This window comes from Ctenocephalides felis, unplaced genomic scaffold (genome assembly GCF_003426905.1).
Source record: "Ctenocephalides felis isolate EL2017-DRISC unplaced genomic scaffold, ASM342690v1 CF-g0.4_SCAFFOLD_01492, whole genome shotgun sequence".
NCBI classification, from domain to species: Eukaryota; Metazoa; Arthropoda; class Insecta; order Siphonaptera; family Pulicidae; genus Ctenocephalides; species Ctenocephalides felis.
Window position 1 is genome coordinate 55,709,686 of NW_020537646.1, and position 23,752 is coordinate 55,733,437.

The 23,752-nt window shown below is 27.8% G+C and overlaps 1 protein-coding gene across 1 annotated transcript in view; it reads right to left on the reverse strand.

Moving 5' to 3' along the window:
• Window positions 1–470: 470 nt before the first annotated feature.
• LOC113369987 overlaps window positions 471–23,752 on the reverse strand; it is a 289,295-nt gene continuing 266,013 nt past the window's right edge. Inside the window, exon 7 of the mRNA XM_026610623.1 lies at window positions 471–776. Coding sequence (XP_026466408.1) covers window positions 502–776 — 275 coding nt within the window. The 3' untranslated portion in view covers window positions 471–501. The remainder of the gene's footprint in view (window positions 777–23,752) is intronic.

Below are 23,752 nucleotides of genomic sequence, written 5' to 3' on the forward strand. Positions count from 1 at the left end.
AGATGTCAAAATGATGCTCGCTATAAAGAAATTTTTGCCAAATGATGAGATGATTTTTTTTGGAAAAGAAAAGAGTTTTCCTCAGTTATACCACCTTTTGTATGAGCAAAAGACCATGATAATGTATATATAGATTGAATTCTTGAAAAATTTAACATCAAGTTGAAAAAAAATTAAGTAAAAACTTTTACAACATCTTTATTGTTCCATACGTTTTGACATAAAATTATACATTATACATCATCAGTAGGCATCAAGTTATTAGAATAACACTAATATTTAATAATGACAAATTACAATTGAGTAATTATAAATTGCAATAAAGCATTATTTGTCAGTAGATACTATTTTATAAAACATATAGTTAAAAAAATGAGAAAAATATCCAATGTTCAACGCTAATTGATTGAGAAGACAAAATTTAACACCAACATATTTGATTAGATATTTAAATTAGTTAGTTAGGAAAAGGTAACCATTATAAAGTTTTTAGAATTTTAATTAGAATCTTATGTAGGTGGTGTTTTTATTATCAAAAGTGACTGGTCTGTAATAATCTTTAATCTGACCCCATCCACGAGGAGCCGTATTATAATTAGTGCACTGCGACAATGAGAACTTAGGCCCACTTGGCATTGACGTAAGTTTTGTGGTTAAATCACATGATGCTATAGAATGTGGCGCAGGTGCAACCGTTTCCGCCGCATGTTCTGTGTTTGATATCGGAACCTGTACGCACGATTGGTAGTATTGAATCGGAGAAGTATAAAGGCACTCTGAAAATAAACAAAAATAAAATTTAAAAAAAACATTAAGAAAATAAATGAAAACGGATGAAATAATATAAGTCCTAATCACATTCAACCATGCACACTATTATTGCATAAATTAAATTTTGCATAATAATATTTTTCACTATTGAAAAACTAAGGTAAGGACTTTTCGTTTTGTTAGCTTATTAATATATTTTATGTATTGAATCAATGAATCAACAAGATATAAACAGTCAATAAGCTTTTAATTTGTTTAACATAGAGCAAATACTCTTAACTTCCCGTAGCTTTCAAACCTAACCTTAACTAGTGGTGTATGGCATCGTGCCTTAAAACAAACTGCTGGAAGTTCCCGTAGCTTAATAAAATATTCAAGAAATAATGAATGTTTTTAAATATTTATTTATTTTAATTCTATAAAAAGTAAATAAACCTAATCAATCAGATTTAAAATGAAGAATATTATCTAACAAGGAAACCCTCAGATTTACTCTTCTGGGATTTGGATAAAATTTTGCATGGTGATAGAGTTTTCTCCACATTAAATTTAAGAATATATTTTTATGATAGATATGTAGATGACACCTTCTTTATAATAGATAAAGAACAATCAGATATTATACTCGATACTTTTAACAATTACAATAAGAACATTCAGTTCACACATGAAACACAAATCAACAACAAATTGAACTTTTTAGACGTGACTGTACATAAAATTGACAATATTATTTGCACAAATTGGTACAGAAAACCTACGTGGTCAGGAAGGTACCTTCATTAAGCGTCATACTGTCCCAGAAATTGTAAAGTCAATACAATCATTTCTTTGATAGACCACGCAGTCATGTTGTCTCACTCTTCCTTTCATACCCAAAACACAACATTAACAACCAAAACTTTATTAGAAAACGGATATTACCTCACCCTAATCAATTTCATTACCAATAAAAAACTTTCCTACCATAAAAATAACAATTATCAATCCATCACCAAGTTATTCCAGGACAACAATATTAAACCTACTTTTCACAACATGCCTTACATTGAAGGCTAATTTGATTATTTTGCTAAATCACTCAAAGAAGAAAATATTTTTATTTCAGGAACAGCTTTATATTCTTTTAAAGAAATGTTTTCAAAAATTAAATCCACCACCTATCCTAAATTCAATACTAACATAGTTCATTCAATCTCTTGCAAAAATTGTCAAAAACAATACATTGGCCAAACATCACAATATATTCATAAGAGAATGAGACAACATGAATTAAGCGTCACTCATCATAAAAACCGAAGTTTCCAAAGCACTCTTGTCCAACATTCCATTGATAATTCACATATTTTTACCTTTGAACCCAATATTTTATATAGAGAAGATTGTACTTTTAAAAGACTTTTTTTCTGAAAGCAGTTTAATCTTTTTGAATTCGTCAAATTGTGTTAATAAAAGATCAGATCATAATATCATTCATGATTCGTATCTAAATTTTTTAAACCTAATTAAAAACGATTAATTCCTTAATAATTTTGTGTGTATATATACATGTTTATATGTAGTAATATATGCACATCCATATATGTGCTTATATGTATGTTTTTGTATATACACTATATACATGTACCTGCATATATGTTCGTGTATATAATTGTATGTACATGGATATATGGATACATGCAAATGTATGTATGTGTGCATATGTATGTGCATGTATATATACATAATATTTCTCAACATTTGCTAAAGCAATACTTCCTCTTTTTTCGTTACCAATACAAAAGCCATAAAAAATTATTTTTGCCTAAATTCCGTACATATCCCTTACATCTGGCCGACAGAACTCCATATCATTAAGTTAAAGTTTTGTGAAGTCGCAACATTTACAAATATCCTCGAAAAAGTCGAGTGTTTTTAACAAAAAATATTAGTGATATGAATATATAAATTATTACAGGTAAATAATTTTTGCTTCTCAATTTCATATAAAATCTTTTTTAGTTAATTTTTATTACTCTTTACACTCGTACATAATCAATTCCATTATAGTTTTTCTAAATAATTTGTAATGGCCATCATTAATTAATGCTAATCAAGAGTTTTAAAAAACATTGTCTTTGACAGAATAAACCTGATGATGGAACGTATCTAGTTCCGAAACGTCGTTATTAAACATCTTCAAAAAACAAATTGTTTTTTATTATTAGATTTACTGTTCGGAAAAGAAACAATCAATATATTGAAAAAATCCAGGATTTATATATATATATATATATATATATATATATATATATAAATATATATCTTGATAGTTTTTTCGACGTTGAAACGTCGAAATAAAAAAGTTATAAAGTATTGAAAACTTTTATTTATACGTTTCGACATAAGATGCGTGTCATCATTCAGCAACTACAACAATTTGAAAATTTTATTTACTAATATAAAAACCAATATAGATTAATTATAACAAAGAGAAACATTATACGTACATACCACAGGACAAAAACACTCAAAAAAAAATATTTAAAAAAAATAAACTTATAATATATTAGAAAAAAAAATTTTTTTGGAAAAAAATAATGAATAACTACAAGATTAACAACGTTTTGAAAAAAGTTTTGAAATGTACCATTATGATGCATGAAACACGCCCATATCGAGCAAAAGACTCGACTGTAATTAATCAAAAGGGAAATGCAAAACATGTAAAAGTTTGAACAGAAATAAATAAAATTGTAAAAAATACCATAAAGGAAATAGCAAATTATTATTATTTTTTTTTTGATAAAATCAATATTTAGCTGGTAACTATCATGTAAAATGTGGGATGAATTGCGTTTATTAACACTAGAGGAATTTAGTGAATTAAGAAAGGATTCAGCAAATTTTCTAAGGTCACTATTTCTTTCGATATAAAGAATAACAGGATGTTAAATGTTAAATGTTAAAAGTGTGATTGAGATTGAGCGTATGATCTGAAAACATCGTTTTGAACTAGTTTGGATTTTTTGAATTATAAATATATTGGTGAACTCTCTTATAAATATACTGGGAACTTTCTCAATGTAACACTTATTGCAATCATTGCAATCCAACCTGTCAACAGAATCGGTGACCCCATCAGACGGGGTTCCAGACTTAAGAACCGAAAAAATGCAATTAAAAGTATTATCAAAACTAAAAACTAAACGGAATCCTTCTGAAAAAAATAACTTTTTTAAAAAATACGAAAAATTGCTTAAAAAAGGTAAATAAATAGTTTCTTTGTATTGGGTGGAAGAAGAAGCTATTAAATTTGAACAAGAATGTGAAAATGAATTATTAAAATTAGTTTGTAAATAATTTAATCTATTATTAATGATGTTGTTGACCAAGTGAGAGCGGTAACTATTATCTTTGAGAGCAGAACGAATAAGGGTCAAATTTTTTTCCCAAAACATACTGTTACTCAGTAAAATAGCCTTGTCTATAAAAGAGATAATGACAGAATTTTCTATGGAACGCGAATGAAAAGACAAATAATTTCTTCCTGAACACGTTGGTTTCCGATACCAATCAGTCAGGACGGAATTGTTTACTTTATTTTTAGTGACTCTTATGTCTAAAAAACTAATAGAGTCATCCGACTCAATCTCACAAGTAAACTGCAAATGTTTATTAAAATAATTAAAAGAGTCTAATGTGTCAACAATGTGAGAATCGTCAAGGCACAACAGAACGTCATCAACATATCTATTATAAAGGTGAGGTGGAACAGAAAGATTAGATAAAACAAAATTTTCTAAAATTGTAGTGTTAAATCAGCCACAGGTGGGCTAATGCTAGACCCCATGGGTAAACCAAAAATCTGCGAATAAAATTGATCATCAAAACAAAAGTAAGTGCTAACAAAAATGAAATTTAAAATCGTCTTAAACCAAACCAAGTCAATTGAAGTGTGAGGTTGGATATCGTTCCAACGGGCAGAAAAAGTTTCTAAAGCCAATTCCCAAGGAATATTCGTAAAAAGGGAAATGACATCAAAACTAACAAAGGAAGAATTGGCAGGAATTGTAAAATTATTTAAATTTTTTAATAAATTAAAAGAATTGGATACATTAAATTTCGATAAATCAGAAACCTTAGAGAGAATGGAGCTGATATATTTGGAGAGTTTACTTAAGGTAGAATTTAAGTCAGAAACTATAGGTCTAAAAGGTAAATTAGGTTTATGAACTTAGGAAGACAATACAACTTGGAATAACTGGCATGAAAGACTTTTAAAGAAAAACCTAATGATTTGGAGATTTGTTTTTTGTGATTAAATTGCCAATAAGTTTGTGCGTTTGTCTGTTTAAATGATCGGTGGGGTTGTTAGTTAAAGGTTTATAAAAAGTTTCCTTATCAGCCCTTATCAGCTCTGGTAACTATGATATCTGGATTATCCCTCAAAAACTTTTTGTAAAATTTTAAGTCTTTTTAAACTTTTTTCAAAACGTTGTTAATCTTGTAGTCATTAATGTTTTCTTTGTTTAAAAATGTTTTTTTTCTAATATGTTATAAGTTTAATTTTTTAAAATATTTTTTTTTTTGAGTGTTTTTGTCCTGTGGTATGTATAATGTTTCTCTATGTTATAATTAATCTATATTGGTTTTTATATTAGTAAATAAAATTTTCAAATTGTTGTAGATGCCAAATGATGACACGCATCTTGTATCGAAACGTATAAATAAAAGTTTTTAATACTTTATACCTTTTTTATTTCGACGAATGGGCTGCTAGTTACTTTGATATATATATATATATATATATATATATATATATATATATATATATATACTAGCAAACCCGACAAACTCCGTTTCGCCACCAGATGGTTTCGTGAGAAAGATGAAGAAATTTTTTGTTTGTTTTATATTTGAAAAGGAAAAATTTGATTTTATTACACAACAGTAATGAATTTATTTCGATTACAAAAATGAAGTGTTTTTTAGTTAAACTTCTCTAAGTAAATGAAAGTGAATCCGCAAATTATCCGTTTCATTGAAGTGCTCTTTGGTAAACCACATTTTTTGTTTTTTGGTCTGACGTTAACACAAACAAAGCGGATGGTTTTCCAACTCGTGAACAGGGAACGTATAACTGTCCATGTGAAAAACAATGATTTTCTAAATAATCTATTTGAAATTTATCCCGCAAACGCTAAGCGATTGGCCTTGTGACTTGTTATTGCGAACGCAAGGCGAACTGGAAATTGCAATCGTTTGAAGTCAAACGGAAGACCAGTCGGAATCATTGGTATGTCACCAAATCGCCAACAATTTTTTATTGAATTGTGAAATTCAGTGCGTGTACATCATTATTCTTTGCGGCAAGAATTGCTCGTTGACTTAACCAAGCATAATTCTGATAATTCTGATAATTCTCACTAATGTCATTACTCGATTTTTTAATTACGGTGCGTGAAGTTCCAGCAGCTTGCATTGAGGCACGATGCCATGCACAACTAACTTTCTTACCTATAAACCTTGCGGAGCCCGAGACCTTTCCAACGAATGCAAAATTGTCGAAATCGGTTTGTGCGTTCTGGAGTTATATCGTCAGGAAGGAAAGCCCGACTTATTTTTATATATATGTAGATAATTGTAAATTGTATATATATAATTGTAAATTGTACATATATATATATATATATATATATATATTATATATATATATATATATATACTAGATGACCCGACAGACGTTGTCCTGTACTAACCTCTACGTTTTTTTTAATATCCTATACTAATATTTATACCGTTCAGTTAAATATAATCATTATTGTTCTTCGAGTTACTATTTACACCAATATATGAGTGATGTTAAATGTAGTACTGTTTCAAATAAAATGATTATTCTCAATTCCCACACTTTAATTATCCCTTTAAAAAATATTAAAATATTAAAAAATCAATAAAATTATACATTGAAAATCATACACTGCGATTTATAGAACAAATTTATTTCCAGCTCAATTTATTTTATTGAATTTGAAATTGAATACAATATTTTTAGATATGCCTGTAGATGTGGATATTTAAATGAATGATTTTTTGTTTATTCACGGCTAAAGCATTGATTTTCCAAATTTATCACCATGTATTTATTGTTATAGCATAGATACATGAAAATTGAAATCTTTTAAAAAGTATAACAAATTCAGAAAGAATTAATATATAGCATGCGGTCAAGGTACAATATCACCTTCGATTTTTCTACCCAAAATAATTGCTTCAATAATGCTGCCTACAATTTTTATAATTTCGTACCATATTTTAACTGGCTTTTAGTATTTTAATATCTGAATTGCATTTTTCACACTAATAATTCAATATACATTATTACTTAAGTACATATTTGAAGTGAATTAATTTGTCAAATTTTGTTCACATGTGCTCTATTCAACCTACTATTAACAAAATTATTGCAGTAAATGGAGATGAAAAAAGCGTATGCCCAGCTAATCTTAATCTAAAGTTCAGAAGTGAAAACAATTTGCATTTCGTCACCACCCCCCGCATTAATTGGATTATAACTCTTTTAATTTTGATTTTGTTATAACTTGTAATATACTATTTTAAAGGTGATTGAATGAGCTACAACTTTCTCTATCAAAAATTTTACTGTAACTTCTCTTATTTTGAAACGGCGAAGGGTTAAAGGGCTCGAAAGACACTCCGGTTGGACAGCCGCGCACTCTTTAAACAATTACAACAAAATTAATGCGAAGAACAAAAAAATAATAAAAAGCAATAATTAGTCTGAAAAATACCTTGAATTTTCAATTTCTTTTTCATTTTTTTTAGTTAATTCTAGATGGAAAACGATTATTTTTAATTTTGATGGAAATGGCGCTCATAAACTATTTGATTTAAATGAAAAAAAAAAACATTGTATGCGTCTTTTAATTGCATGATCGCTCACTCATTTTACACGCAGAAGTACTTCTTTTAAAGCTTGTTTGGAGAACTATAAAAACCAATTTTCATAATTAAGTTAATATTGTTCTTAGAACACTGTAAAATAGCGATTCATTAGGATTTTTATTGATATAATTTTGTTCATTACATAATTTTCGTTGAAATGTATATTTTTGAAGATATTAGCAAAAAACGATGAAAAACGCAAAAAAGAAACAAATTTTCAGTAGCCAGTAACTTGAAAAGTATTTGCTTTTTTTGAAAAACATTGTTAAACATTTTTCTCTTATAATTAGTTCTTTTATCCACACCCAACGTTATTACACCACTGAAAAGAAATGGCATCCCCCCGGGTAGTGCAAAGGAGTCTAAATTGTTTTCACTTTTGAACTTGAGAGTAAGATGAGCCTAATTCCAAAATTCCAAACGAATTGGAAAACAGTAAAAAAAAGTTTAGACCCAAAGCGCTCCATTGAGTAAATATTCCGTACAAAATGCCAACCATATGAATTTTTGACACAATGAAAGTTCTAAATAATTTTTTGAATAAGTAATTTTTTTTGTATTGTGACTTAGTATAGTAAGGTAAAACGACCACAAATTGAATATTTTTGAGCGCAATCACTTATGGCTCGTCTCCTTTGCACGAATTCGTACGGCGAATCTGTTCGCAAAGTGCGCAAACAAAATTAATGCAATCAAAAGCAAACCACGCGTTCGTTGAGAACACGATTCGCCGTGCGCGTCGGTCGCATGCGCAGACTGTCAGACGCATGTTATATTATTTGCATCTTATATTAGTTTAATTTTTGGCACATCTCAGCTGCTTTTCGCCATTAATAATGTAGACATTACATTTTCCTTATTCATAATCATGAATTTATTATATTTTAATATTGCCTTAGCCTATAAGTGAATAGAAATGTTTGGCAAATCACAGTCTTCAATTGTTTTTAATGTCAAACTAAGCTTCAAATATTTTCAAGGACAAACAATGATAAGCGGTTTTTTGTAATTTTTTCTATTTATTTCTACAATCTGACTATAATTCTATGAATCAAAATATTCTAGAAAATTTCCTGAACAAACTTCAGGAAGATTCATGAAAATCCGAATTATAGTTTAGGAGGATTAATGAAACTTACATTGTTACAGAAAAATTTTATATATGAGACTAGCTGACCCGACAGACATTGTTCTGTACCCGCGTCTACAATTTTTCAATATTTTATACTGATATTTACTGCTTAGTTAAAAATAATAATTACTGTTTTTTGAATTACTATTTACACCAATATATGAGTGATGTTGAATGTAGAACTGTTTCAAATAAAATGATGGTTCTCAATTCCCACAGTTAACACTTTAATTATTCATTTAACAAATATTAAAAAATGTTCAATAAAATTGTATATTAAAAATTATACACTGCGATTTATAGAACAAATTTATTTCCAATAGCTCAATTTATTTTATTGCATTTAAGGATTATATAGTATTTTTAGCCATACCTGTAGATGTGGATGTATAAATGAATGATTTTTTTGTTTATTCACGACTAAAACATTGATTTTCCAAATTTATCACACTAAAAATGATCGTCTGCCTTTGTGATTTATGGTCATAGCATAAGATACAGGTGTTGAAAATTGAAATCTTTTAAAAAGTACAACAAATTCAGAAATAATTAACATATAGCATTCGCGGCAAAGGTGCAATATCACCTTTTATTTTTCTACCCAAAATAATTGCTTCAATAATGTTGCCTATTATTTTTATAATTTCGTACCATATTTTAACTGGCTTTTAGTAATTTTAATATCTAAATTACATTTTTTTCTCCAATAAATCAATATACATTATTGCTTAAGTTTATATTTGAAGTGAATTAATTTGTCAAATCTTGTTCACATGTGCTCTATTCAACTTACGATCAACAAAATTATTGCTCTGTGAATTTTTTTACTGTGCTCCAATTTACTTGATATTTTGGAAATAGGCTAATCTTTATCTTAAGTTCAATGTTTTCAACAATTTGCACTCCGTCACCATCCACAACATTAACTGGATTATTACTCTTTTAATTCCGATTTTATCAGAACTTGTAATACACTATTTTAAAGGTGATTAAATGAGCTACAACTTTCTCTATCATTAATTTTACCGTAACTTTTCTCATTGTGAAACGGCGAAGGGTTAAAGCGCTCGAAAGACCTCTGGTTGGACAGCCGCCCACTCCTTAATTAATCATACATCTATCATTATTTGTGTAACGGAAAAATAATAAACAACAATAAATAGTCAGTCAAAAATACCTCGATTTTTCATATATGTATACTTTTATACGTATTCTTTCAGAGGTATTATGATGAGAAATTGGTTGTTTTTTTTTAAATGTTTTTTTTTTAATGAAATCATGAGTTTTTTGAGAATCATTTGTACTAAAGTTGTGGTATTTTCTAGAATCTATCAAGATCTCTTAAACCAAGTAAATTATAGATGGAATACGATTATTTTTAATTTTGGTGGATATGGCACTCAAACTATTTGATTTAAATGAAAAAAAAACATTGTATGCGTCTTTTATTTGCATGATAGCTCACTCATTTTACACGCAGAAGTACTCATTTTAAAGCTTATTTTGAGCACTATAAAAACCCATTTTCATATCTAGCCTAATAATGTTCCTAAAACACTATAAAATAGCGATTTATTAAGATTTTAATTGATATAATTTTGTTCATTACATGATTTTCGTTAAAACGTATATTTTTGAAGATATTAGCAAAAAATGATGAAAAACGCAAAAAAGAAACAAATATTCAGTAGCCAGTAACTTGAAAATTATTTGCTTTTTTGAAAAACATTATTAAACATTTTTCTCTTTTAATTAGTTCTTTTATCGATACCCAATGTTATTTTGAAAAAAGGAAAATTACACCACTGAAAAAAAAATGTCATCCACCCGAGAAGTGGTAAAGGAGTCTAAATTGTTTTCACTTCTGCGGAGTAAGATGAACCTAGTTCCAAAATTCCAAACAAATTGGAAAACAGTAAAAAAAGTTCATACCGAAAGCGCTCCATTGAATAAATATTCCGTACCCAATGACAAACATATGAATTTTTGACACAATGAAACTTCTAAATAATTTTTTAAATAAGTAATTTTTTTTGTATTGTGACTTAGTATAGTAAGGCAAAACGACCGCAAATTGAATATTTTTGAGCGCAATCACTTAAGGCTCGTCTCCTTTGCACGAATTCGTACGGCGAATCTGTTCGCAAAGTGCTCAAACAAAATTATTGCAAGCAAAAGCAAACCACGCGCACGTTGAGAACACGATTTGCCGTGCGCGTCAGACGCATGTTATATTATTTGCATCTTATATTATTTTAATTATGGCACATCTCAGCTGCTTTTTGACAATAATAATGTAGACATTACATTTTGTTTATTTTTCATCATGAATTTATTATATTTTAATACTGCCTTAGCCTATAAGTGAATAGAAATGTTTGGCAATTGACAGTTGTCATTTGGTTTTAATGTCAAACCATGGCATAAATATTTTAAAGGTCAAACAATGATAAGCGGTTTTTTATATTTTTTTCCATTTATTTCTATAATCTAACTATGTTTCTATGAATCAAAACATTCTAGAAAATTTCCCGAACAAACTTCAGGAAGATTCATGAAAATCCGAATTATATTCGGATCTTATATTATTTTAGGAGGATTTATAGTTTAGGAGGATTAATGAAACTTACATTGTTACAGAAGAATTTTATATATAAGATATATCAACTATTTACAAATATCATATATTTACGTATTAAACGACAAATATCATAACTTTATGTATGCAAAAGTATAAATTGCAAGTTTGGCAGGTCGGGCCAAAATAGAATTAAACGTTGAAAATGAAAATGAATAAATAAAAATGATGTACGAGTTTTGTTTTAGTAAGATTGGATAGTCAGTTATATATTTATTTTTGAATTAAAAAAAATATTTAAAAAAATGTTAATTTTCAATATTTCGTAATTTCATTAATCCCAAAAGTGGTAACTATTGACCTTTGATCAAAATATAATGTTGAAACAAAAAGTTGCCACAAACTACATATCCCAGATTTCATGCCTAACGACTTGGAACTTTGGTTTGCCTTAGTGGACAAGACATTTACATCCTTCAACAACCACGATGCAAAATAAAAATATGAATAGTTGGCTACGAGACTCGATGTTGGACATTCCACCGAAGTCCGGGACTTAATAATTAATGAACCAGAAGGGCTGCCTCACTCAACTTTAATGGCAACGTTAACAGCAAGATTAGGCGTTTCAGAAAAGACAACGAGGTTATTGATGAAGGCTGTGGACTTAGCAGGCAGGACAACATCATAATTCTTGCGTTATTTACGGATGTTAGCCGACATTTCAATGACTGTTAATGCGTTAAAATCAATATGGTTTTCCAGATTGCTCGTGAAAGTCCAATCGTTCTAAGAGGTGACTTCAAGATCACAATCAGTACTAGAAGTAGGCGAACTGGCTTCCACAAAAGACAGTAATTTTGGAAGTACCATTTTCGTGCCTTATATCAAGGAACTTTATTCGATGTGAAAAACACTTTTTTACAACGCAAATCTTCGTTTAGTATGCAACATCGATTTAACGCTCAATTCCCTCTTCTCAAATTTAAAACCGCGCACTAGCTTAGAACGAGTATCCAATGTGGTCTATAAAATTTCTTGCAATGACTGTGATTCCACCTATATTAGCGAAACAGGACAGAATTTTATCAAGCGTTTGAAACAACACGATAACAACTCAAAAAACAAAAATCAAGGCCAACAATGATCACAGAACATTTAAAACTAAATAACCATACGTTCAATTTTTATGACGCAAAGGTTCTTCATCACGAGTCAAAAGTCTCACAAAGGCGTTTTTCTGAATCGGCCTATATTTTTTTGAATACAAATTGTTTAAACAAACGTACAGATACCAGCTTCATCTGCGAAAATTACCAATATGTTCTAAATAATGTTTCACAATTTATATCAAATACTAACACCACAGTTTGCACAGCACTATCACGCACACTCGCACAGCGCGTCTTACGGGTGTCCAGATACGAAAACATGTGTTTTTTCTCAAAATTTTGACCTCAGATTTTTACAAAACTTTATTCTTGTCTAGCCTGCCTCGGAACACGAGTGCTTACATATAATATTCTATTTGTTAATTATTTTTTATTCTTTATAAAGAAGAAATTGCTGACATTTGGTGCTTGTTTCTAATTATTAATTTTTACGAGCTGTATTACTATGTGTAAGTGATAATCTAAGAAATTCAAGTAAGTAATGTTTATGCATTTTTTAATTTAAGGCTTAGATATAATTAGTCTGTCTCTTTAGTTAAACCTTTTCTTTTTACTATTGCTTATGCATATTCAATTTTTAACGTTACTTTCTGTTTTTTTTTAAATTGTAGAACCACTGACGATGACGTAGAATTTTACGTCGAAACGTATGGAAAAATTAAGATGTTTTAAAAAAAATCTTTACCTTACTTATATTTTTTACTTGATGTTACGCCCTCCAAGAAATCAATCATATATATATATATATATATATATATATATATATATATATATATATATATATCTTATATATAAAATTCTTCTGTAACAATGTAAGATTCATTAATCCTCCTAAACTATAATTCGGATTTTCATGAATCTTCCTGAAGTTTGTTCGGGAAATTTTCTAGAATGTTTTGATTCATAGAAATACAGTTAGATTGTAGAAATAAATGGAAAAAATTACAAAAAACCGCTTATCATTGTTTGCCCTTGAAAATATTTGAAGCTTAGTTTGACATTAAAAACGATTAAAGACTGTCATTTACCAAACATTTCTATTCACTTATAGGCTAAGACAATATTAAAATATAATAAATTCATGATTATGAATAAGGAAAATGTAATGTCTACATTATTAATGCCGAAAAGCAGCTGAGATGTGCCAAAAATTAAATTAATATAAGATGCAAATAATATAACATGCATCTGACAAGTGATGCAGTCTGCGCATGCGACTGACGCGCACGGCAAATCATTTTGTTTGCGCACTTTGCGAACAGATTCGCCGTACGAATTCGTGCAAAGAAGACGAGCCTTAAGTGATTGCGCTCAAAAATATTCAATTTGCAATCGTTTTGCCATACTATACTAAGTCACAATACAAAAAAAAATATTTAGAAGTTTCATTGTGTCAAAAACTCATATGTTTGTCATATGGTACGGAATATTTACTCAATGGAGCGCTTACGGTCTGAACTTTTTTAACTGTCTTCCAATTCGTTTGGAATTTTGGAACTAGGTTCATCTTACTCTTCAGAAGTGAGTACAATTTAGACACCTTCACCACTTCTCGGGTGGATGACGTTTCTTTTCAGTGATGTAATTTTACTTTTTTAAAAAAATAACGTTCTGTATCGATTTCATGAAAAAAAAAACCTTAAAAAAAACATCCAATTTCTCATTATAATATCTCTGAAAGAATAGGTATAAAAGTATATATATGAAAATTCGAGGTATTTTTCTGACTAATTATTGTTGTTTATTATTTTTCCATTACACAAATATTGATAGAGGTATTAATTAAGGAGCGCGGCTGTCCAACCAGAGATCTTTCGAGCCCTTTAACCCTTCGCCGTTTCACAATGAGAGAAGTTACGGTAAAATTTATGATAAAGAAAGTTGTAGCTCATTTAATAACCTTTAAGATAGTGTATTACAAAATCTGATAAAATCAGAATTAAAAGAGTAATAATCCAATTAATGCGGTGGATGGTGACGAAGTGCAAATTGTTTTTACTTCTGAACTTATGATAAAGATTAGCCTATTTCCAAAATATCAAGTAAATTAGAGCACAGTAAGAAAATTCACAGAGCAATAATTTTGTTGATCGTAAGTTAAATAGAGCACATGTGAACAGGATTTGACAAATTAATTCACTTCAAATATAAACTTAAGCAATAATGTATATTGATTTATTAGAGAACAAAATGTAATTTAGATATTAAAATTACTAAAAGCCAGTTAAAATATGGTACGAAATTATAAAAATTATAGGCAACATTATTAAAGCAATTATTTTGGGAAAAAAATAAAAGGTGATATTGCACCTTTGCCGCGAATGCTATATATTAATTCTTTCTGAATTTGTTGTACTTTTTAAAAGATTTCAATTTTCAACACGTGTATTTTATGCTATGACCATAAATCACAAAGGCAGACGATCATTTTTAGTGTGATAAATTTGGAAAATCAATGTTTTAGTCGTGAATAAACAAAAAATCATTCATTTATACATCCACATTTACAGGTATGACTAAAAATACTATATAACCCTTAAATGCAATAAAATAAATTGAGCTATTGGAAATAAATTTCTTCTATAAATCGCAGGGTATAATTTTTAATATACAATTTTATTGAACATTTTTTAATATTTGTTAAATGAATAATTAAAGTGTTAACTGTGGGAATTGAGAACAATCATTTTATTCGAACAGTTCTACATTCAACATCACTCATATATTGGTGTAAATAGTAATTCAAAAAACAGTAATTATTATTTTTAGCTAAGCAGTAAATATTAGTATAAAATATTGAAAAATTGTAGACGTGGGTACAGAACAACGTCTGTCGGGTCAGCTAGTATATATATATATATATATATATATATCTTATATATAAAAATGGAGCTCTCTTCAAATGTGCGTGTAAAACTCGAAAACGGCTGAATCGATTTGGCCATTCTTAGTCTTGAAAAATTCGTGCCAATCCAGAGAAAGTCCAAAAGGAGAGAAATTATTTCAAATCCGCGTAGAAACTTTACATTTTTAATTTGTAGAAACGTAATTTGAATAAAACAATGGACGGTGGCTAATACGTGAAATGTCAAACGATTTTGACAGATGATGTTCAATTACATTTAACAGGATGTTTTAAGGTGCGTCCACACCTAACGAACGAACACGAACGAACATGTCAAACGAGAAAATACAAAGAAGAACGAACAGGAACACAAACGAACGCGAATAATTCCAAACAAACGCTTCAAAGCAGTGAGGGCTTGAATCTTTTTGTTCGAGGATGTACCGTGAAACGTCAGATTTATTATTTAAAGTGGCGGGAAAGAGCAAAATTATTTAAAGTGATCAAATTTACGAAATTTGTCAATAACAGCAATATCTTATAATAAACACAACATAAACTAATGCAGGACTGCACATTTTAACATCAAAAAAGAAAAATGTTTGTCTATATTCGTGGTAGCGTCCACACTGCACATACGAGTTCAAACATGAACGAACAATTACCTTTGATGTACCGACAAGTTGCGGAACATTGCTCGCCATGTTTGTTTATGTTCGTTCGTGATCGTTGTGGCATCCACCTTATGCTGTTGCCGTTCGTTCTGGTACGTTCATATATGTTCGTTGGTGTTTGTTCGTTAGGTGTGGACGCACCTTTACGTGAATATTATTTAATGATGATTAAATTGTGGTAAGTAGTTTTGTTTGAAGTTTTATTTATATACAAAAGCGTTATTAAACGGTCAGCAAGTGTTACTAGAAACTAAATATCAACCTTTTTAAAATGTTAACTAAAAAATGCACATTTTGGCATATTACGGTGCTCTGATAAATCTCATTTGTATAATTATATACTCATTGGTATTTATAAAACATTTTCTAGGTTATATTATTTTTTATTTATGTTATTCAAATTCAAAACCTAAATTTGGTATCGATCAAATGGACATTTTGTCGAATAACATTTTTCCAGTTATGATTTCCCAGAATTTATCGAAGAATAGATAGTCATATATGAAGGCCCGGGGTTAAAAAGGTCCACAAGCGATGTGTCAAAAACCAGTAAATTTAAGCATTGTTCAACAACAATATTTGAAAGTAGAGGGTAAAAAATGTATAACCAGCTATAACATTGATTCTTATGACTTTGTTTTCATGCAGATAAACTGTAATCTTTGAAAATCCATAATAAAAGTATTTTCTTCCGTTGGTAGTCTTTTTAGCATTAGTTAAAAGTGTTTTTACTTTGTAAAATACCTTTAAAATTAAAATAAGACATTAAACCTGTTTGCCACCTAGCCGTTCCAAGTTACCCTGTCTATGGGGTAAAATGGTCTAGACAACAATTTTTTTAAAGACAGCAAAAAAGCATATTTCTACAATGTTGAAGTAGCTGGCAGTTTTACTGAACGTAGTCAGATAATTTTTCGTTTGAAATGTGTTATTTGTTGTTATATTTGCTCAAAGTCAAATTGGACCTTTGTGCCTCGCCCTGCGCTACATATATACTTTTTATTAAATTTACTTGATTTCATCGAATGTTACTTGAAACTTTTTAAAAAGCAGGTCAAAAATGAAATACATAGTTCATTTTCTATCTCTCCTCTCTCCTCGCAGAAATTTGAAAATTTTGTATAAGCTCAGTTGTATTATTTACAATTATACGCAAAATCTTGAATCAAAAAAGGATCTGAAACGTAATCAATAATTGATTAAATGGAATTTGTAATGACTATATAAGTCGAAAGACCAAAAATGACTTGGATCAGATTATACCATGTGTTCTATAGAAAGTGTATAAAACTTCCAGTTTGATTGTATTGATAAAACATAGACAAACTAATGGGGTTTATAACATTCAAACAACACATCCTTATACACTTAAAGTATTAAATTTTTTGATTCTCTAGAAATTGTTTAGAGTATACCTTACTTAGCAAAACGACGTTTGCCGGGTCAGCTAGTATATATATATATATATATGTATATATATAATATATATATATATATATATATATATATATATATATATATATGAGTAAGTTTTTCAAGGGCATACATCAAATAAAAGGCAAAGATTTAGAGGTTAATCTTTAATTTTTTTCCAAACGTTTCGACATAGGATTTTATGTCATCATCAGTGGATCTACAGAATGAACATTGAAAAATTAATATAAACTAGGAAAAAATGACAGAAATTGAAAAAAGAACTATAGATATAAGTAATAAAATTATAACAATAACAATTATACTTAACAGAAATGTTTATCTTTCAGAGAAATGAAAAGTAAAAAGAAATATATATAAACATACAAGAGTGTAATATATATACATAAATATACACACAAACAAACATATATATATATGATAAACATGTACAACCACGTACACATATACATATATACATGCAACTAATACGTATATATCGATATATACATACATATAATAAAATTGTTTCTTGGGCATCCATCCAGTAATTAAAAAACAGTTTTAATGAAAAATGTTTTTATTTAAAGAACATACGTTTCGGGTCTTGATTTGACCCATCTTCAGTGCATACAAATAAACTTTGAAAAACAACACAAAAACACAAAATTGCACGAAAAAATAAACAAAAGTGAAATAAAGAAATTGATGAAACGTCGAGTTATGAAAAATTTAAAAAAATATTGTAAAATTAAAATAAATGATATAATTTATTATAAAAAAGCTTATTCCAAACGAACATGTTGTTAGTTTAAATTGTATTACGACAAGGTTTGTGTTGTTTTTCAAAGTGTATTTGTATGCACTGAAGATGGGTCAAATCAAGACCCAAAACGTATGTTCTTTAAATAAAAACATTTTTCATTAAAACTAATTTTTTCATTAAAACTGGGATGGATGCCCAAGAAACAATTTTATTATATTATTTCACCATCTGAAGAAAAACCTCTTGCTTTATATATATATATATATATATATATATATATATATATATATATATATATATATATATATATATATATATATATATATATATATATAAAGCAAGAGGTTTTTCTTCAGATGGTGAAATAATATAATAAAATTACATACACATACATACACATATATATATATATATATATATATATATATATATATATAATTTCCAATATATTTTCCAATTCTTTCAATTTAGTTAAACGTTTAAATAATTTGCAAATTCCTCCTGATTTTTCTTTTGTCAGTTTTGATGTCATATCGCTTTTTACTAATGTTCCTTGGGACTTAGCGTTAGATGCTATCTCAGATCGTTGAAATGATATCCAACCCCACACTTCTATAAACTTATTTTGGTTCAAATACATTTTAAAATTTATTTTTAGTAATACTTATATCTGTTTTGAAAATAAATTTCATTCACAGATTTTTGGTTTGCCAATGGGCTCTAGTGTTAGTCCCCCTCTTGCTGATTTGACTTTACAACTTCTAGAAAATTCTGTTTTGCCTAAACTTCCTGTTCAACCCTTCATATATTTTAGATATGTTGATGACATTCTTTTATGTTTAGATAATAACTATATGAACCATACATTGAATTGTTTTAACTCTTTCAGTAAACATTTGCAGTTCACTTGTGAACAACAGGTTGACAATTGTATTAGCTTTTTAGATATTAAAATTATTAGATTTAATAATAACAAAATTTATACAAACTGGTATCAAAAGCCAACTTGGTCCGGTCGTTACATTAACTATTTTTCCTTTCATTCCCGTTCGATCAAAATTTCTATTATTATTTCATTAATTGATAGAGCTATTATTCTTTTGAGTGATTACATCTTTTGGAACAAAAATTTAGATTTAATCCGCGAAATTCTTGTAGACAATTCATATCCGTTAAAATTAGTTAATAATATTATAAAAAACCATATGCAGTATTTAAATAATAATAAAATTAACATTAAATTATTATTTAAATAATTAAAATTAACATTAATAAATAATAAGTAACCTTTCGTTACCTATTGATACTAGTTTAATAAATTCTTCATCTTTTCTAAATCGTTATAAAGGTATTATTTCCTTACCATTTTTAGGCAATTTTACTTATTTTTTAAAAAAGATATTTTCTGAAGAAGGTTTTCTTTTAGTTTCCAAATTTGAAAACACTCTAAATTCTTTGTATACTCCTTTAAAATCAAAAACACCACAAAATAGAATTGTTGACTCCGTTTACAAGGTGAATTGTAATGATTGTGAAAAATTCTATATTGGGGAGAGTTCACAGTATATATACAAAAGAATGCTTCAATATAAATATAATTCAAACAATAAAAATCAATATAAAACAATGCTTTCAGACCATATGCAAAATTTTAAACACACATTTGACCTAAACAATCCAGTTATTTTATATATTGAACAAAATGTTAACCTGAGAAGGTTTGCTGAATCTGTTTTCATTTTTTTAAATTCTGAATGTGTTAATAAGAGAACTTCTTCTTCCTTACTTTTTGACAGCTATCAAAATTTAATTAATATATGTAAATCTGATTTATTTTAATATTTGAACAATTTTTTACCACTTGATATTTTCTTTTATTTTCTTTTATCTTTCAGAATTTGATATATTTCGATTACTTGATTTTATTTTTCAAAATTTTATATATATATATATATATATATATATATATATATATATTTTTTTTTTGTTTTTAGAACAAAATATTCATGTTTGTCAAATTTTAGTTTGTCGACTTGTGGCTGCAAAACTGTATCATATAATGTTTCAAAGTCGAAACAAACAATATCAAGATATTACTCCTAGGCCTGCAGAGGATGAAGTTTTTATTTATCAAGATTTTGAGTTTTCACGAAGATTTTCTGGTTCATTTTCTCCTATCAATCTTCAACAATTTCATTTTCCTGTGTCCAACTATATGAAACCACATTCAGGATTTCAAGATTTCTCTACACATCATAATTGTCATCAATATCCAAGATCTCTTCCAGTTCGATCTTCTAATTCGTTTTTTAAAATTATCGAGTTGCATTATGGATACCAAACCAGGTTAAAACTTTCTTGTTATTCTTCTTTGAATTTAAAATTAATTAAAGTTATTAACAAACGAAATTTTCTGTTACGTTGTAGGAAATTCAAATTAATTCCTAAATTTTTTGATGCAAATATTATTTTGAGAAAATTTAATCATTTATTTTCTTTGACTCTTAACAACAAACTATGTAGTATAAGTTTTGAAGCTATGTCTTTGGAAATTAAAAATTGTTTTTCCAACATTCATTTTCTTAATTCCAAAATCGATGATTTGGTTAAAGGTTTGCATTCTATAGTTGAACCCTTTATTTTGAATAATTTTTTTGAGTTAGAAAAAATCAAGTATGACAGAATTTTTTTGAATCTTAAACGGTTACATATTAAAAAATTCGATAAATTATTAGAAAAACATAACAAATTTTCCGTTCCTCTGGTAAAAGAAAAATTAATTGATAAGTGGTTAAAAAAATTTTCAAATACACCTATTCCTTTTAACTTAAAATATATTTTTGCTTTAGGCCCCAAATTTTCTCTTCCTCCATCTAAATCAAACTTTAATTTTATAAAAATTCTCAGTAATTTAGAGAATGGTATTTTAAAGTTGAAGGATGTTGAAAAAGAATCTAAATTTAGATCCGTTTGCTGTAAGAACCTTCTATTTTTCATAAAGAAAAATTTAAATAAAAATTTCATTCATATGAATTTTGAAGTTTTAAGAGATTTGAATTTATGTAAAAGATTTTTGAAGAACAATCCTGATATTATTGTTACGAGAGCAGACAAGGGTAATCTCACTGCTGTTCTCAATAAGGAAGACTATCTTTCAAAAACATATAACTTGTTGAAGGATGAAGTTTTTTATAGCGAATTGGCCAACGATCCCACAGATCACTTAAATAGACAGACACAAAAACTTATTAATAATTTAATTGATAAAAAACAAATTACTAAATCATTAGGATATTCTCTTAAAGTTTTTCATCCTAATTTTCCTAAATTATACTGTCTTCCTAAAGTTCATAAACCAGATTTACCTATAAGACCTATTGTTTGTGATATTAACACTCCTTTAAGTAAACTTACGAAGCACATCAGCACTATTCTTTCTAAGGTTACCATTTTGTCGGAATTTAATGTTTCCAATTCTTTCAATTTAGTTAAACGTCTAAATAATTTGCAAATTCCTCCTGATTTTTCTTTTGTCAGTTTTGATGTCATATCGTTTTTTACTAATGTTCATTGGGACTTAGCGTTAGATGCTATCTCAGATCGTTGGAATGATATCCAACCCCACACTTCTATAAACTTATTTTGGTTCAAATACATTTTAAAATTCATTTTTAGTAATACTTATTTCTGTTTTGAAAATAAATTTTATTCACAGATTTTTGGTTTGCCAATGGGCTCTAGTGTTAGTCCCCCTCTTGCTGATTTGACTTTACAACTTCTAGAAAATTCTGTTTTGCCTAAACTTCCTGTTCAACCCTTCATATATTTTAGATATGTTGATGACATTCTTTTATGTTTAGATAATAACTATATGAACCATACATTGAATTGTTTTAACTCTTTCAGTAAACATTTGCAGTTCACTTGTGAACAAGAGGTTGACAATTCTATTAGCTTTTTAGATATTAAAATTATTAGATTTAATAATAACAAAATTTATACAAACTGGTATCAAAAGCCAACTTGGTCCGGTCGTTACATTAACTATTTTTCCTTTCATTCCCGTTCGATCAAAATTTCTATTATTATTTCATTAATTGATAGAGCTATTCTTTTGAGTGATTACATCTTTTGGAACAAAAATTTAGATTTAATCCGCGAAATTCTTGTAGACAATTCATATCCGTTAAAATTAGTTAATAATATTATAAAAAACCGTATGCAGTATTTAAATAATAATAAAATTAACATTAAATTATTATTTAAATAATTAAAATTAACATTAATAAATAATAAGTAACCTTTCGTTACCTATTGATACTAGTTTAATAAATTCTTCATCTTTTCTAAATCGTTATAAAGGTATTATTTCCTTACCATTTTTAGGCAATTTTACTTATTTTTTAAAAAAGATATTTTCTGAAGAAGGTTTTCTTTTAGTTTCCAAATTTGAAAATACTCTAAATTCTTTGTATACTCCTTTAAAATCAAAAACACCACAAAATAGAATTGTTGACTCCGTTTACAAGGTGAATTGTAATGATTGTGAAAAATTCTATATTGGGGAGAGTTCACAGTATATATACAAAAGAATGCTTCAACATAAATATAATTCAAACAATAAAAATCAATATAAAACAATGCTTTCAGACCATATGCAAAATTTTAAACGCACATTTGACCTAAACAATCCAGTTATTTTATATATTGAACAAAATGTTGACCTGAGAAGGTTTGCTGAATCTGTTGTCATTTTTTTAAATTCTGAATGTGTTAATAAGAGAACTTCTTCTTCCTTACTTTTCGACAGCTATCAAAATTTAATTAATATATGTAAATCTGATTTATTTTAATATTTGAACAATTTTTTACCACTTGATATTTTCTTTTATTTTCTTTTATCTTTCAGAATTTGATATATTTCGATTACTTGATTTCATTTTTCAAAATTTATATATATATATATATATATATATATATATACATATATTTTTTTTTGTTTTTAGAACAAAATATTCATGTTTGTCAAATTTTACATAAAATAATTTTTTGAATGTTTAATAACTTGCAAAACTGGTTTGGTATGTATAATTTTAATTCTGTTTCATTTTTTGTTACTTTTTTATTTTGTTACTTTGTTTTATTACTCTGTTTGTTTTTTAACTGAATGATGAGCTAGCAGAATAGCTCGAAACGTATTAAAAAGATTTATATTTACGTTCTGGTTTTATTTTTCGCAAAACTGTATCATATAATGTTTCAAAGTCGAAACAAACAATATCAAGATATATATTATATATATATATATATATATATATATATATATATATATATATATAAAGCGAGAAGTTTTTCTTCAGATGGTGAAATAATATAATAAAATTGTTTCTTGGGCATCCATCCAGTAATTAAAAAACAGTTTTAATGAAAAATGTTTTTATTTAAAGATCATA